The sequence below is a fragment of the Calliphora vicina genome, chromosome 1 (assembly GCF_958450345.1).
Source record: "Calliphora vicina chromosome 1, idCalVici1.1, whole genome shotgun sequence".
NCBI classification, from domain to species: domain Eukaryota; kingdom Metazoa; phylum Arthropoda; class Insecta; order Diptera; family Calliphoridae; genus Calliphora; species Calliphora vicina.
In genome coordinates this window covers 98778081-98794231 of record NC_088780.1, presented here as the reverse complement: position 1 = coordinate 98794231, position 16151 = coordinate 98778081, and the positions used below count along the sequence as shown (strand labels likewise).

Genomic DNA, 16151 nt, shown 5'->3' with positions numbered 1-16151 from the left:
ATAGTTAGACGATGCATCGCAATGTTTGAAGCATAGAGAAGTATTCACAGAGTGGAAACTACCTATACATTCACAGCACATAGGTTTTTGACAACTGAGTTAGATCTTTGAACTCCGATTTATGTGTATCTATGATTCGAAGTAATATAAAAATGTTTAAAAACAATCATTTTAATTTTGTAAGCAACATGTAGAAATTTTAAAATATAAAGATAACAAAAAATCCAAAACGAAACAAGGAAACTATTTTTATACCCTTCTCCATGAGTTGCAAGGGTTTATATAAGTTTGTAATTTCAACATTTTTCATTTGCGACCCCACAAAGTATATATATTCTAGATCGTTATAGATAGCGAAGTCGATATAGCCATGTCCATGATTGATACATCAATATATGGGGAATTCTCCCGGCTCGGTTGCTATTTAAAATCGAGAAAAGCGGCCCACAAATGGCTGAGATATAAGGAAAAAGCCGGGACAACCTCGATTTTTGGCCTATTTATGATCTATATCTGGATTACTAAGTCATTAATATAGACAATATGGATATCTAATGATAGATATTTCAAAGTCCATTGCAACAATGTATATAAGACTATAGTAAGTTGGACCTACAATGGGTCAAAATCGGGAAATATATTTTTAAACCCGAATTTTTTTTTACCAAATACATTTAATACATTTAAAAAAAATTAAGAAACTATTTTTGTTTACCTAAAAATATTTAAAATTTGTATTTTAAAGTATAATTTGGTGAAGGGTATATAAGATTCGGCACAGCCGAATTTAGCTCTCTTACTTGTTATTTTTGAAAATGTCTGTTTTATTTATTTCTCAAATTCACGCACTTTTTTAAATTATTTGCACAGCAAAACTTGTATAGACACCTATATAATTAAACATATATGACCGATAAAGTCAAATTTCGGGAGGACATTTGTATGGGGTCTAGGTGAAATAATGGACCGATTTCAGCCAGTTTCAATAAGCTTGGTTCTTGGGCCGAAGAAATTATTATTACCAAATTTTATCGAAATATCTTCAAAATTACGACCTGTACTTTGCGCACAAGGTTTACATGGACAGCCAGCCAGACGGACGGACATCGCTAAATCGACTTAGAAAGTTATTCTGAGTCGATCGGTATACTTTAATGGTGTTAGACTAATATTTTTGGGCATTACAAAAATCTTCACAAATCCAATATACACTCCCCACTATGGTGGTGTAGGGCATACAAATTTAAAATAAAAAAATTACTTATTAAAGCTACAAATTGCTTTAACTAAATAATTTAGAGATTTCATTACTGTTTCGCACACATTTTTAGTATTTTGAGGACGAATTAAACAATCAATATTTATAAATTATTTGAAATCTAACAGTCAACTGAGCAATTTATGTTCATTGTTACCAACAAAAAATAATATTTACTCAGTGCTTATTTTGATATGGCAACAATTACAAATTGTAATCGCACACACTGAATCATATCGATAATAAACATATGTTTTTTATTATTCACAACAACAAAATTCATTCCAATGAAAATAAAACAATTTTTTTTAAAATTCCTACTACTTTAATATAATAAAAATCAATGGATTTGATTGTTCTAATTTGACTGCTAATAGGGTTGGTAAATTAATAATGCCACAGTTTAATTTACTAGCCCCAGTCTCAGTGAACACAGTAGTTACTCCAGCTTGCCAAACAAAAAATTTCATTTCCGAGCTTATAATAGAAACAGATTTTGTAATTTGGGTGTGTATTCCTTATATGGGAGCTATGGTTCTAAATTTGGTAGAGCAAATGTAGCTTATATAAAACTTATTTTTGCAGAATTTTGTTTTCATATCTACATAAGTATATAATAAAGATATTTATGAGAGCTTAACTATTTTCAGATAGGGCATTTGAATGGGTTCTAGGAGAAATGAATCAAAAGTTTGTGACAGATTTTGTTGAGTTATTTTTGGAATTGCGAGGAATTGATTACAAGGTTCAGAAAGTGATTCTATGTTGACAATATTTTTGCACGTAACAAACATCAGTACTAACCCAATACACCCTCCCCACTATGATGGCGTAGGGTATAAATACAATTATACTCGAACTTTTTAATATTAATTATAATTTCAAAACCCACTTAAAATTTTATTTTAATGAGCAAATTAAAAGATTAAATATAGTATTAGGCATGATACAATTATTGTATCATGGTTTTAGATCAAAAAATATCTAATTTAATTTTTATATATAACAAATAATAATTAGTTACTTAATTTAAAAATAAAATGCAGTTAAAATGTACATAAAGAATTTCCAAAGTAATACCTACTGAATCACTATTATATAATACACTAAATTTCAGTCAATCCTTGAAGGTAATCAGCCCTTGAAAGTTGCTGCAACATTTGCCGCCTATTGGGCAACACCAATGGCTTGTATAGTGGCATCACGAGTGTGTTGACCAACACGTTCCTATTAAAATCAAATTATTATTTCATTTGTTAATAATAATTAATTTAAACTTACAATTTTCTTGCCAAACTTTTTGCAACCAACTACCTTGACTTTGACCAACAAAAGCCACCAAAATCAAGGCAAGGAAGATAAAATCTTTGTTTAAATTCATTGCTGTTTATAGAAATTAAAATTTATTTGTTTAAACAAATGTTTTTGTTAGACTTTATTGATGTGTGTTTGTTTATGAACTGTTGATGATTGAAGTTTTAAAAGAACACTCATTTTTATAAAACAATTTTATCATTTACATATGTTGTTCCCTATATCCGTCCATGGTGATTTGGCAAAACTAACTGAATAAATCACAGCTAATTCGACAGATGTATCTTCAACAAACGTTATCAACAGTCAAAGTTCGGAAGTCCCTATTGGAATGCCCTATAATTGCTAATGAATAAAGTTCACAAATATATCTCATAACTAATTTGGGATACTTTAAATGGATTATTGAAACGAAGTTGGGCATTCATTAGGATGGCCCTAATTGTATGTAGGCAAAAAAATGTTTCTTACACAAAATTAATGTTTATTTAATTCAAAGATTAAATTTCTCAAAATGTTTGTTTCAATGTTAGCCATTGGTGAGCTCCAACAAAATACATAAAGTTTATATTAAAATGTGTCTCATATATTCCAACCAAATGTAATTTTGGCATTATATAAAGCGCCTTTGAAAAAACCATGATATGAATGGCAAGAAATTTCTAAAAAAAATACAACCATGCCAAAATTTATATTATTTTTCCCGAAATTGATATTTTGTTTAAATTTGAGTGCATAATTATTAAGAGTTAATAATGTACGCATATAAATCTTCTAAATTTAGATATTGATAAATATGGTACTCTAATCTATTTGTTATTATTAAACTCTTCAAAATTATGAGTAAAACATGGACTAACGTTTTCGAAGGCGTGTCTTATTATTATTATTATTATTTTTAGATAAATAATACCCACTCAAAATACTTTTTTAAACTTTTTTTCTATTGTAATTTTTCACCGTTTCCTTAACAAAGAAACGTTATGTATTGAATTCTTATAAAAGCGAAGCTTAATGCTTCATTCATCAACAGTTTGCAATTAAAAACGACAACTGAAACATTTAACTAAAATTAAATACATTTATTTTTATTTGAATATTTAAAAACAAAACATGAATTTCAATAAAATTTTCGTATTCTTCGCCTTAATTTTGGTTGCTGTTGTGGGTCAAAGTGAAGCTAAATGGTTGAAAAAGTTTGGCAAGAGAATTGTAAGTTTTAAATTTAATGATTTTCTATAAGAGTTTTTATTAATAAAATATATTTGTATTTCAATAGGAACGTGTGGGACAAAATACCCGTGATGCCACTATAAAAACCATTGCTGTTGCCCAACAGGCGGCAGATGTGGCCGCCTCTTTGAAGGGATAAATGTAATGTCCTTATAAAAAGGCCTTATTCATAATCAGTTTTTTATTTTATAAAAGGTTTATAAATTAAAATTTTCATACAAAAATTGTTTATCAACTTTTGATAAATTTAAAACAGATTATGAATAAGGCCTTGTTATTTAATAGTTTTATTCCAATATTCATAAACAATTTGTAAAATGTTTATAAAACAAAACTTTCATACAAAATATGTGTTATAAACCTTTGATATATTTAAGAATTTGGATATGGTGGTTAGAATTTATTTATACAAATTTAATAATTTATTTAAATAAAACATAATAAACAAATAAAAATAAATATTACTAATAATTGAAATTTTGTTTCCAATTCTGTTTATTGTTAAAATATTTATCTAAATTCATAGGTAAATATAGTACTCTATAGTACTAACAGTACTTGATGTAATTCCTTTTGATTTTTATTTTCTCAGATATTCTTAATAAAACCTCAAAGTTAAACCGGCGCACGTTGGGTTGAATCATGGTCAAAGTGGCGCTTAATTGATTTTTTAGAATTAATATTTATTTATTAAATTTGGTACCGGGTAAAAGTAAACAAAATTCTACATCACTAATAGCTAAAATCGTTATTCTAGGTTGCATACTTTTTCTGCAGTATTCTGTCAAAGTGGAAAAATTTTTCGTATTTTTAGATAAAGTAATAAAAATGGAAATTAAACACAAGTAAAATAATTTTTTTTTTATTTAAAACATTTAGATGCAAACATTTTATGATGGAACCATCAACTTCAGATATTTGGGTATATGAATAAGAATCTTTTATTTAGATTGTTTTTGGAAAAGTATTTTTAATTTTTTTTTTCTAAATGTTCCAAATTTAGAGTATTTTTAATTTTTGATGGATAATAACTAAATATGTTTGTATTTGTTTGTTTTTAAACTATATAATAAAAAAAACTACAACATTTAGGCTTTTATTTTAACAAAAAAACTTTGCGCATTTTTGCGCGCCTTTCTTTAAATTAAGATTTTATTAAAAGACTCGAGCTGCACTGTGGCGGAAATGAAAAATTGGAAATAAATGAAAAAAATGGAAATAAATCTGTAAATTCTAAACGTATTGTCCAATTTTAATAAAATTACCCATGGCTATAGAGGAGGTGTAGCTAAGTTTAAGTTTTAAATTTGGAGTTATATCACTAATACGAGCCGAAGCCTCAATGCCTCAAAGTGAGGTAATTCGGGATGAGAAAAAACACCTGTTTGGTCAAAGTGTCAAATTTGGAATCCCTCTAACTCAGAGAGTTCATGACCGATCTTGTTGAAAAATTGTGTCTAAATTACTATCCGATAGGACTATCTTTGATGCAAATTTCGTCCCGATCGGAAGACATCAGTTTTAAATTTATTTTCAATGGACTTGAAAATTTGTTCTTTTGTGAAAATTTTTTTTATAAAATTTTTTATTTAAAAGTTTTTCTATTTTTTTTACTTAATAAGGCATAATCTTTAAAAAAAAATATATAGAAAAAATCTAACATTATTGCCTGAGTTAAGCGTCACTTTGGATGCGATTCAACCCAATGTGCGGCGGGTTTTAAAAAATATTTGTTTTTCTTCATTTTCATTTGGAGCGTTTATGGATATGGATAGAAATTTTAAGTTTGGCTACTGATTCAAACCGGTAAAAAAGTAACGGTATCGATAATTTGGGTTATTATGGTAACTGTGACTTAGCAGTGACGGTATTTTGATTTATTTCAGTAGTGGTATTTAGCGGTAACGATGTTTCCTGTTATTGTGGTAACGGAATTTTAATGCTATCAGTAATTTCATCTTGAATTACTTGAATTATTATTTATTAAAATTACAAAAATTAAAAAAAGCTTAATTATTGAAATCAAAATTTTGTATTTTTTTAATATAAATTATTTATCGTGTTAGCAATTATATCCGTAACGTTAATTGGAGTTATTAGCGGTAACGGCTAACCTTGGGAAATTTACCAAAGATCTTCTTGAATTTCTTAGTTATAAAAAGTTTATTGGATGAATTGAATATTTAGCAATCGAAAAGATAATTGAAGAGCCGCAGAACAAAAGGTACTTTTTTGATTTTTTGGTATTTTTTATAATATTTGGGTTGAAATCTCCTAGAAAATATCAATTTCAAAAAATTTGTAAATTTTAAAAAAAGTAACTTTTGTTCTGCGGCTCCACAGTTTATTATTGATTACAATAATATAACATAATTATTAGCAAAGTAAATATTTTCCATTTTTAAATTGTAATGCTAATTTTTAGCACAAAAAGTTTTTATTGTAAAACAATAATTCATATGGGAACTAAGGCCCATAATTTGAAGATTTTACTATATAATCTAGGACACTTTCAACCAATTTGTTTTTACAATAATAAAATGAAAACAAACAATTGGGTTATTCAAATGGTCTGCTATTAGGTCATATTGTCATAATGTCCTAATAATTTTTTAGTTTAAACAAATTTTTTTATTGTGTTTCAATTTGTTTAAACTAAAATAATATATTAGGACATTATGACAATATGACCTAATAGCAGACCATTTGAATACCCCAATTGTTTGTTTTCATTTTATTATTGTCAAAAAAAATTATGACAATATGACTTAATAGGAGACCGTTTGAATCCTCCAAATAAATTATTATATTTAAAGGATTTAGGTTAAATATCAAACTGAACTATATATATTCTTGTATAATACAGAACTATGGCTAATTTTAATCAAAATTCAAAACATTTTCGGAATAAATATTCAAATTTTAAACGTTTTAAATTTTCTACTAAAAAGTTAACAAACTTGAAAAAGCTAAAAAATTGGAGCATTTTAAAAAATGTACCAACTTTAATGGAGCTACTCTCTTTTATGGTATATTTTTTGTATACAATTTTTACTGAAATTTCATAATTTTCTAAAAAAAACAGCAAAGCAACAGAAATAAATTTAGATTCTAATGCCCATATGCATAAACAGTTTTTAAATTTATCAAAATTTCCATACAAAATTTGTTTTATAAACCTTTTATAAATAATTCATATTTTTATTAAAATATCAAGGAACTTTACTATGTTTAATTTAATATAACAATTCATTTTTAAATTGTAGTTATTCAATCAATGTATTTTACTTTTGATGTACGAATAGTTCTGAAAAATTATCATTCCTGATATTGTGCAATGTTTAAATAATTGTGCAAAAGTTTAAATAAATTTTTAGATAAAAAATCTTTATTTTTGTATGCTTAAAAGTAATATTAAATTAATTACTTTAATTTTGTATAAAATGTACATAAATAATTTCGTAAATAATATTAATTATCATTATTAAATAATAAATTAAATTTTAAACAACTTAATCGTATTTAATCAACCATTTAAAGTTGCTGCAACATTTGCCGCCTGTTGGGCAACACCAATGGCTTGTATGGTGGCATCACGAGTATGTTGACCCACACGTTCCTATTAAAATAATTTAATTTGTTAATAATATATATTTTTCTGTTAGAATTAACATTTTAACTTTAACTTACAATTCTCTTGCCAAAATCTTTCAGCCAACCACCTTGACTTTGATCCAAAATAGTGGCCAAAATTAAAGCCAGAAAGACAAATATTTTGTTAAAATTCATTGTTGCTTTTGTATAGTTTTAAAATGATTCTAATGTTATATGTTTAAACAAGTGTTTTTTTGTTTTTAATTCTCTATAGCTGTGTGTTTGTTAAATAACTGTTATTGATTCCAGATTTAAGCTCAGTTTTTATATACATTTCTACACTCACTCTCATTGTCTTTTTGGTTCTTTGTTAATTACTGTGGAAACATGTTTGGTTAAAGAGGGGATTTACTCTTTTTCTGTTTTTAAATATTTGACTTTTTTCCCCTTTATAAAAAATTACAATTTTTAAGTTTAATTAAATTAAAAAAATTCAATAACCAGAATTTCCTGGTTAACAAATTTTATTTACACTTTTATATCAGGATATTCTACCACTATGAATCCCAACCCAGGAAAATCACAAATAAAAGTTAAAAACAAAATAATACTTGGAATTATATTAGTAATTTGTTTAACCTTAATTATGGTAAATAAAAAAAAATGATGAATAAGTAAATAAAAGGAATCGGTATAACCCCGCTATAAAATTTCAAGTTTCATAATAAAACATAATAAAAACACATTAAACCATACAACTTAAGCTAGCTAATAAACTAATGTCAATTTAGAAATTAGAGAAAAATAGAACTTCTTAATTTGCAAATAAATATTATAATTTTGTTAACAGGAAAACAAAGAAACTATTTTTATTTACATATGAGGCTTTTAATGTCAAGTGAACCAACTTTAGAAATCGATGTCTTCCGATCGGGTTGAAATTTGCAACAAGGTTAGTTCTATTTTTCAACAAGATCGGTCGAGAGCTCTCTGAGTTAGAGGGGGTCAAAATTTGACATTTTGGCCAAGCAAGGGTTTTTTCTTATCCATATATCTTATTACCTATTGTTCTTAGCAAAATGTATCCCAAATAGCTTAGATAGCTCTTTCTTCAATCTTTCGGAAAAAAAATATTTAAAAAAAAAAAATTTAAAATGGGACCTTTTTTTTCTTAAAATAAAGCTTAGATATTTTCCTTGAAGACCTATTTGGTCGCTTAGTGGGATGCGAGTGTAATATGTATCAAAATAAATATTTTGTAACTCAAAACATACAATTTTTGATTTTGTTTTGCAAAATCAAAAACTTAGTTGACTTTTTCTTCCAATATGGGCCCTTTTTTTCAAAAAATCAAAAACTAAGTTGATTTTTTTCCAATATGGGCCCTTTTTTCCAATTTTTTTTGCTCAAAAGAAAGCTTAGATCCATTCCTTTAAGATACTTTTGGTCCCTTTGTGGGATGCGAGTGGGATATCTATCAAAATAAATATTTTATAACGCAAAACATAAAATTTTTTAATTTGTTTTTTGCAAAATCGATTTATTTTTCCAATTTTTTAAATTTTTTTTTTTGCTCCAAGGAAAGCTTAGGTCTTTTCCTTTAAGACCTATTTTGTCACTTAGTGGGATTTGAGGGATATCTATCAAAATAAATATTTAGTATCTCAAGACATACAATTATTGACATTTTTTTTTTGCAAATTCGAAATTTTTTTCAAAATGGGCCCTTTTTTAATTTTTTTTTTTGCTAAAAAGAAAAGCTTCCGATTGGAAGACATCGATTTTAAAAGATGGTTCACTTGACATGAAATGCCCCATATGTAAATAACTTTATGCTGCATTTAAAAAATAAAACGTTTAAATTTCAAATTCTGCAATTTTGATGTTTTTATGTATTTTTTTTTAATTATCAAAAATTCAATTAAACTACATACTTCATTAATTTGTCAAGAACAAAACAAACAAAAAAATAATTAAAATTGTAGTTTTTTTAAAAGGGGGAAAAGTCAAATATTTACAAACAGAAAAAGAGTAAATCCCCTCTTTAACCAAACATGTTTCTACAGTAATTAACAAAGAACCAAAAAGACAATGAGAATGAGTGTAGAAATGTACATATGAATATAAAAGCTGAGCTTAAATCTTGAATCAATAACAGTTGTTTAACAAACTCACAGCTATAGAGAATTTATAACAAAAACAACACATTAGAATCATTTTAAAATTATACAAAAGCGACAATGAATTTTAATAAAGTATTTGTCTTTCTGGCTTTAATTTTGGCCACTATTTTGGATCAAAGTCAAGGTGGTTGGCTGAAAGATTTTGGCAAGAGAATTGTAAGTAAAAGTTAAAATGTTAATTCTAACAGAAAAATATATTACTAACAAATAAAATTATTTTATTAGGAACGTGTGGGTCAACATACTCGTGATGCCTCCATACAAGCTATTGGTGTTGCCCAACAGGCGGCAAATGTTGCAGCAACTTTAAAGGGTTGATTAACTTCGTTTAAGTTGTTTAAATTTTAGTTAATTATTTAATAATGATAATTAATATTAGTTGCGAAATTATTTATGTACATTTTATAAAAAATTAAAGTAATTAATTTAAATATAAATATAAAAAATAAAGATTTTTTATCTAAAAATTTCTTTAAATTTTCTTCTTTCTCGCATCAAAAAAATATGATCATTGCACTATATCAGGAATGATAATTTTTCAGAACTATTCGTACTTCAACAGTAAAATACATTGATTTAGTAACTACAATTTAAAAAATTTTTTGCTATATTAAATTAAACAATGTAAAGTTCCTTGATATTTTAATAAAAATATGAATTATTGACTACCCCCACATGCATAAACAATTTTTAAATTTATAAAAGGTTTATGAAACAAAGTTTGTATGGAAATTTTGATAAATTTAAAAACAGTTTATGCAATGGGCATTCGAATTTAAATTTATTTCTATTGCTTTGTTGATTTTTTTTCACAAAATTATGGAATTTCAGTAAAAATTTTATACAAAAAATATACCCTAAAAGGTTGTAGCTCCGTTGAAGTAGGTAAATTAAATTTTAAAATTTTAGATTTTTATAGGTTTTTCAAGTTTTTTAAATTTTTAGTAGAAAATTTATTCCGAAAATGTTTTATATTTTGATTAAAATTAGTCATAGTTCTGTATGATACAAGAATATATATACAGTTCAGTTTAACCTTTAACCTAAATCTATTTCAAAATTCCTTTAAATATAATAATTTATTGTATGTTTTCATATTATTATTGTAAAAAAAATTGGTTGAAGTGTCCTAGATTGCATAGTTAAAACATTAAATTATGGGCCCGTAGTTCCCATATGAATTATTTTTTTACAATAGAAACTTGTTGTGCAAAAAAATTAGCATTACAATTTAAAAATGGAAAATATTTACTTTGCTAACAATTATGCTATGTAATCATAAAGGATAATAATCAATAATAAATTATCTTATCGATTACAAAATATTCAATCTATCCAATAAAACTTTTATAACTAAGAAATTCAAGAAGATCTTTGGTAAATTTCCCACGGTTGGCTGCTGTTATCGCTAAGCTACCTTTACTGAAATAACTGCAAATGCCGTTACCGATATAATTGCTAATACTATAAATAATTTATATTAAAAAATAATATTTTTGGATTATTGAAAAAACCTTTGTCAACTTATTTTTAATTTTTATAATATTAATAATTAATATAATTCAGGATGAAATTACCATCATCATTAAAAATCAATTAACGAAATAATGGAAACATCGTTACTGCTAAAATAACGTTACAGAAACTGTGTCTTAGCTTATAAATATCAAAATAAATGTTTTCTAACTCAAGACATAAAATTTTTGAGTTAAAACATTTATTTTGAAATATATTCTATTCGTATCCCACTATGAGACTAAAAAGCTCTTAAAGGAATAGACATAAGCTTTCTTTTGAGGAAAAAAATAAAAAAGGCCCATTTTTTTAAAAAGACAAACATTTTTTGATTTCGGAAAAAAAATATTAAAAAATTTGTATTTTTTTTAATATTTTTTTCAATAGATTTAAGAAATAGCAATCTAAACTATTTGGGACACATTTTGCTAAGAACAATAGGTAATAAGTTACATGGATGAGAAATAACACATGTTTGGCTAAAATGTCAAATTTTAACTCAGAGAGTTATTGACCGATCTTGTTGAGAAATTGTGTCTGAATTACATCCCGATCTGAAGACTTCGATTTTAGAAGTTGGTTCACTTGACATGAAATCCCCATATTCATAAATGCTCCAAATAAAAATGAAGGAAAATAAACCCAGTAAACACCAAAGCCCCAAAAATTCAAGCACTTGAACATTTTGCTGGAATTTGACTTGAATGCAAATGTAATTATACTTTAGACATGAAAAATATTTGAAAATTTATTTATTTTTCAAACAAAAAACATATGGCTTGAATTTATGTTTCCTTTTTACTGGAGAATGCTATTGAAATAAAGTGTAATACAACTGTATTTCAATTGCTTGACTATAATTCAAGGCTTGAATTACACTTGCTTTCAACTTGAAAGCTTAAATCTTTACCCATTTTGTTAAATATAAATGCAAAATTAATATTACCTTGAAAGGAATTACATCAAGTGCTGTTAGTACTAGTTCTATATTTATATATAAATTCAGATAAATATTTTCATAATAAACGGAATTGGAAACAAAATTTCAATTATTAGTAATACAATATTTTTATTTGTTTATTATGTTTTATTTAAATAAATTATTAAATTTGTATAAATAAATATTAACACCATATTAAAAAACAGTTCTTAAATTTATAAAATATTTATAAAAACAATTTTGTATGAAAGATTTGTTTTATAAACCTTTTATAAATTTAAAAATTGTTTATGAATATGATGTGAAACTATTAAATAATAAGGCCTTATTCATAATCTGTTTTTAAATTTATCAAAACTTGATAAACAATTTTTGTATGAATATTTTAATTTATAAACATTTTATAAAATAAAAAACTAATTATGAATAAGGCCTTTAAAATCTAAATTAACATTATTCATTTATCCCTTCAAAGTGGCGGCCACATCTGCCGCCTGTTGGGCAACACCAATGGTTTTTATGGTAGCATCACGGGTATTTTGTCCCACACGTTCCTATTGAAATACAAATATATTTTATTAATAAAAACTCTTATAGAAAATTAAATTGAAAACTTACAATTCTCTTGCCAAACTTTTTCAACCATTTAGCTTCATTTTGACCCACAACAGCCACCAAAATTAGGGCGAAGAATACGAAAATTTTATTGAAATTCATGTTTTGTTTTTAAATATTTAATTTTAATAAAAATAAATGTATTTAATTTTAGTTAAATGTTTCAGTTGTCGTTTTTAATTGCAAACTGTTGATGAATTAAGCATTAAGCTTCGCTTTTATAAGAATTCTATACATAAAGTTGACTTAACTTTTCTTTGTTAAAGAAAAGGTGAAAAATTACAATAGAAAAAAATGTTAAAAAAAGTATTTTGAGTGGTTGATATTATTTATCTAAAAACAATAATAATAAGACACGCCTTCGAATACGTTGGTCCATGTTTCACTCATAATTTTGAAGAGATTAATAACAAATAAATTAGAGTACCATATTCATCAATATCGAAATTATATGTGTAAATTATTAACTCTTAATAATTCTGTACTCAAATTTAAAAAAAAAATCGGAATACAAACTAGAAATAGGATCGGTTTTAAAATTGAACATACCCGAGGTAAACTCGACAACACTTCTTCTTTGGTTATGTCATTTTAAAGTCAATAATCAACTTAGATAATGCATATAAGTTAAGAAATTTTTCATTAGCAATTACAAGTTTTTCTCGATGGTTACATTTAGCTAACAATAATTTTAAACAGGATATAACTAATATGCTGAAAAAAATGTATTTGTTACCAGGTGTTAATATGGGAACATCTTTACATTTTCTAACTTTCTTAGTTTTAAAATTATCATGGGTGGTTTTTACCAGGGAAACCAAAATATGCAAATGCATGTTTTTTCTGGTGAGTATAATGAGCACATGGATAAGATATTTACACGTTTCAGAACTATTTAACTATTTTTTTAGCATATATTTGTTTTAAGAGCATATTTATGTCATATTTTTGCGTTTTTAGAGCATATTTTACTGTTTAATATCATATCTTGACTTTATCAAAAGCAAATTTTGTCTTACTTATTTTTCGCTGTTGTGTTACAGATTTTTACTTCCTTTAAAATTCAAAACTGAAAAATATATGGCTTTTTTAAATATAAAATAAGCACTATTTTAATAATAGAGCCATCTAAATATGAAATTTTAGTTCTAATTCAAACATAACCGTTCTAAGTGTTAAAGAAATATTGTCTTTTAAATTTGCTCCTATAACATCAGTTGATGTCGAAAGCACATTTTCTATGTATAAAAATGTTTTCAGATCCAATAGACAACGATTTTTATTTGAAAATTTAAGTCAATATTTTGTAATTTATTGCAATAATAACCTTAATTGAAGAAGTGACTTTATATTTATATAAAATATCTCTCGAGGCCTTTTCATAGCTTAAGTTCCTATTGTTTTTATGTTGTATTTATTTTTTGTTACACTTGTTTTAGTTTATGTTATTTTTGTTTAATTTATGTTACTTTACCTTTTTAGAAATTAATTGTATTGATTTTTTTTAAATAAAAGCCAAAGTGTGTTTTTTTAGAGCATATTTTTTAAATTTTAAGAGCATATTTTAAAGTTTTTACAGCATATTTAAAGCGCTTAAAACGCTTTTTTAGAGCATATTTCCGGTTTTCCTGGTTATTACGATATTATACTTTAAAAATAAAATATACATAAACCCCAAAATTAAGCTACAGTTCCATGAATTAAAAACAGACGAATTAATCTCTATAAAATAATAAACAGAAATAGACAATATTGTTGTAGCTTAGCCAAATATTTACACATAGAAAAAGAGTAAATCCCCCGTTTCTCCAAATATAAAATTTCTACTCATTCAAAAAGTTGGTGGTATTTGAGAGAAAGCATATAATTGTATATATAAGCGGAGCTTAAAGCTTCAAACATTAACAGTTCTTAAACAAACACACATCAATAAAGTATCCGTAACATAAACAAATACAATTTTAATTATTATAAACAATAATGAATTTAAACAAAGTTTTTATCTTCCTTGCCATGATTTTGGTGGCATTTGTTGGTCAAAGTCAAGGTGGTTGGTTGAAAAAGTTTGGCAAGAAAATTGTAAGTTTTAATTTTATTTGTATTAAGAAATGAAATAATAATTTGATTTTAATAGGAACGTGTTGGTCAACATACTCGTGATGCCACCATACAAGCCATTGGTGTTGCTCAACAGGCAGCAAATGTTGCAGCAACTTTAAAGGGCTGATTACCTTCAAGGATTGACTGAATTTTCGTGTACATATTAGTGATTTAGTATTAGTTTAGAAATTCCTTATGTACATTTTAACTGCATTTTATTTTAAAATTAAGTAACTGATTTATTATTATTTTTATATATAAAAATAAAGATTTTTTGATCTGAAACTATTTTTCATTTGAAATTATTATTAATATTAAAATGTTCATTGCATTGCATATACCCTACAGCACCACAGTGCGAAGGGTACATTGGGTTAGTGCTGTTGTTTGTGACGTGCAAAAATATTGTCCCAACACCTACCTTAACGTATACCAATCTATTCAGAATCATTTTTTGAGCAGATTAAGCGATGCCCGACCATCCATCCATATAACCCTTGTAATCAATTCGAAAGATAACACAACAAAATCTGGCACAACCTTTTCAATTGCATCATTTCGCCTGTCTCAACCGACTCAAATGTATTTTTCAGTTTTTACACCTAAAGGGTTCGAATTTCCAAAAAGTACAATCTTGATCCTAAGTAATAGGATCAAGATTGTAGTGGTAAAAACTAAAATTAGGATTTCCAATTGTTGTTAGCCATAAAATGTGTTAACAAGATCAAGAAACTATTTGATTTATTCAGTTTCTCCAAACTCTGCTAATAAATATGATATTTTACATCTCAACTAATGTGCCAGAGTTGGGAAACTTTAACCCCCCTCAAATGAAATTAAGATGTAAACTTTCAAAACACCGATACACGTGTCATTTTTTTGTCTCTATACAAATTTATTGTTGGACCTCGTAATTTTGGAAAAAAAAATTGATTTTGTTGTATAGCATTATTAGTAATATAATATTTTTATTTGTTTATTATGTTTTATTTAAATAAATTATTAAATTTGTATAAATAAATTCTAACCACCATATCCAAATTCTTAAATATATCAAAGGTTTATAACACAAAATTTGTATGAAAGTTTTGTTTTATAAACATTTTAAAAATTGTTTATGAATATGGGGGTAAAACTATTAAATAACAACGCCTTATGCATTAAACACATTCAAGACAGCAGGCTACCAACTTCAATCTGTCAAAAATAAAATGCACACGTTTATATGGAGACGATTATTTTAACGACAGCACAGCTACACGGCCACACGATTGCTTTTGCCGCTGTAGCCGAATTAAACTAATTTCTATTTCTGTCAACTACAAAGCAGAAATAGTGTTGCTAATATAATAAAAAATGTAAATCAAATGAGTGCTTAAAAAAAATATATTTTTTTTAC

The 16151-nt window shown here is 25.9% G+C and overlaps 5 protein-coding genes across 5 annotated transcripts; 3 read left to right on the top strand and 2 right to left on the bottom strand.

Annotated features, from left to right (window-relative positions):
* Positions 1 to 3612: 3612 nt before the first annotated feature.
* LOC135963393 (sarcotoxin-1D-like) lies at positions 3613 to 4089 on the top strand. The gene is made up of 2 exons (XM_065515225.1): positions 3613 to 3784; positions 3852 to 4089. The coding sequence occupies exons 1-2, from the start codon at positions 3686 to 3688 to the stop codon at positions 3942 to 3944; spliced, it is 192 nt and encodes a 63-aa protein (XP_065371297.1). The 5' UTR covers positions 3613 to 3685; the 3' UTR covers positions 3945 to 4089.
* Positions 4090 to 7331: 3242 nt separating this feature from the next.
* LOC135963392 (sarcotoxin-1D-like) lies at positions 7332 to 7609 on the bottom strand. Its single transcript, XM_065515224.1, has 2 exons — positions 7496 to 7609; positions 7332 to 7424 (listed from the first exon to the last, which is right to left on the bottom strand). Exons 1-2 carry the CDS (start codon positions 7592 to 7594, stop codon positions 7332 to 7334), a joined length of 192 nt encoding a protein of 63 aa, XP_065371296.1. The 5' UTR covers positions 7595 to 7609.
* Positions 7610 to 9410: 1801 nt separating this feature from the next.
* On the top strand, positions 9411 to 9960 carry LOC135963395 (sarcotoxin-1D). The gene is made up of 2 exons (XM_065515227.1): positions 9411 to 9738; positions 9808 to 9960. Exons 1-2 carry the CDS (start codon positions 9640 to 9642, stop codon positions 9898 to 9900), a joined length of 192 nt encoding a protein of 63 aa, XP_065371299.1. The 5' UTR covers positions 9411 to 9639; the 3' UTR covers positions 9901 to 9960.
* A 2506-nt stretch (positions 9961 to 12466) lies between these two features.
* LOC135963394 (sarcotoxin-1D-like) lies at positions 12467 to 12813 on the bottom strand. The gene is made up of 2 exons (XM_065515226.1): positions 12656 to 12813; positions 12467 to 12591 (listed from the first exon to the last, which is right to left on the bottom strand). The coding sequence occupies exons 1-2, from the start codon at positions 12752 to 12754 to the stop codon at positions 12499 to 12501; spliced, it is 192 nt and encodes a 63-aa protein (XP_065371298.1). The 5' UTR covers positions 12755 to 12813; the 3' UTR covers positions 12467 to 12498.
* Positions 12814 to 14604: 1791 nt separating this feature from the next.
* LOC135963706 (sarcotoxin-1C-like) lies at positions 14605 to 14982 on the top strand. The gene is made up of 2 exons (XM_065515665.1): positions 14605 to 14731; positions 14787 to 14982. Exons 1-2 carry the CDS (start codon positions 14633 to 14635, stop codon positions 14877 to 14879), a joined length of 192 nt encoding a protein of 63 aa, XP_065371737.1. The 5' UTR covers positions 14605 to 14632; the 3' UTR covers positions 14880 to 14982.
* The last annotated feature ends 1169 nt before the right edge of the window (positions 14983 to 16151 follow it).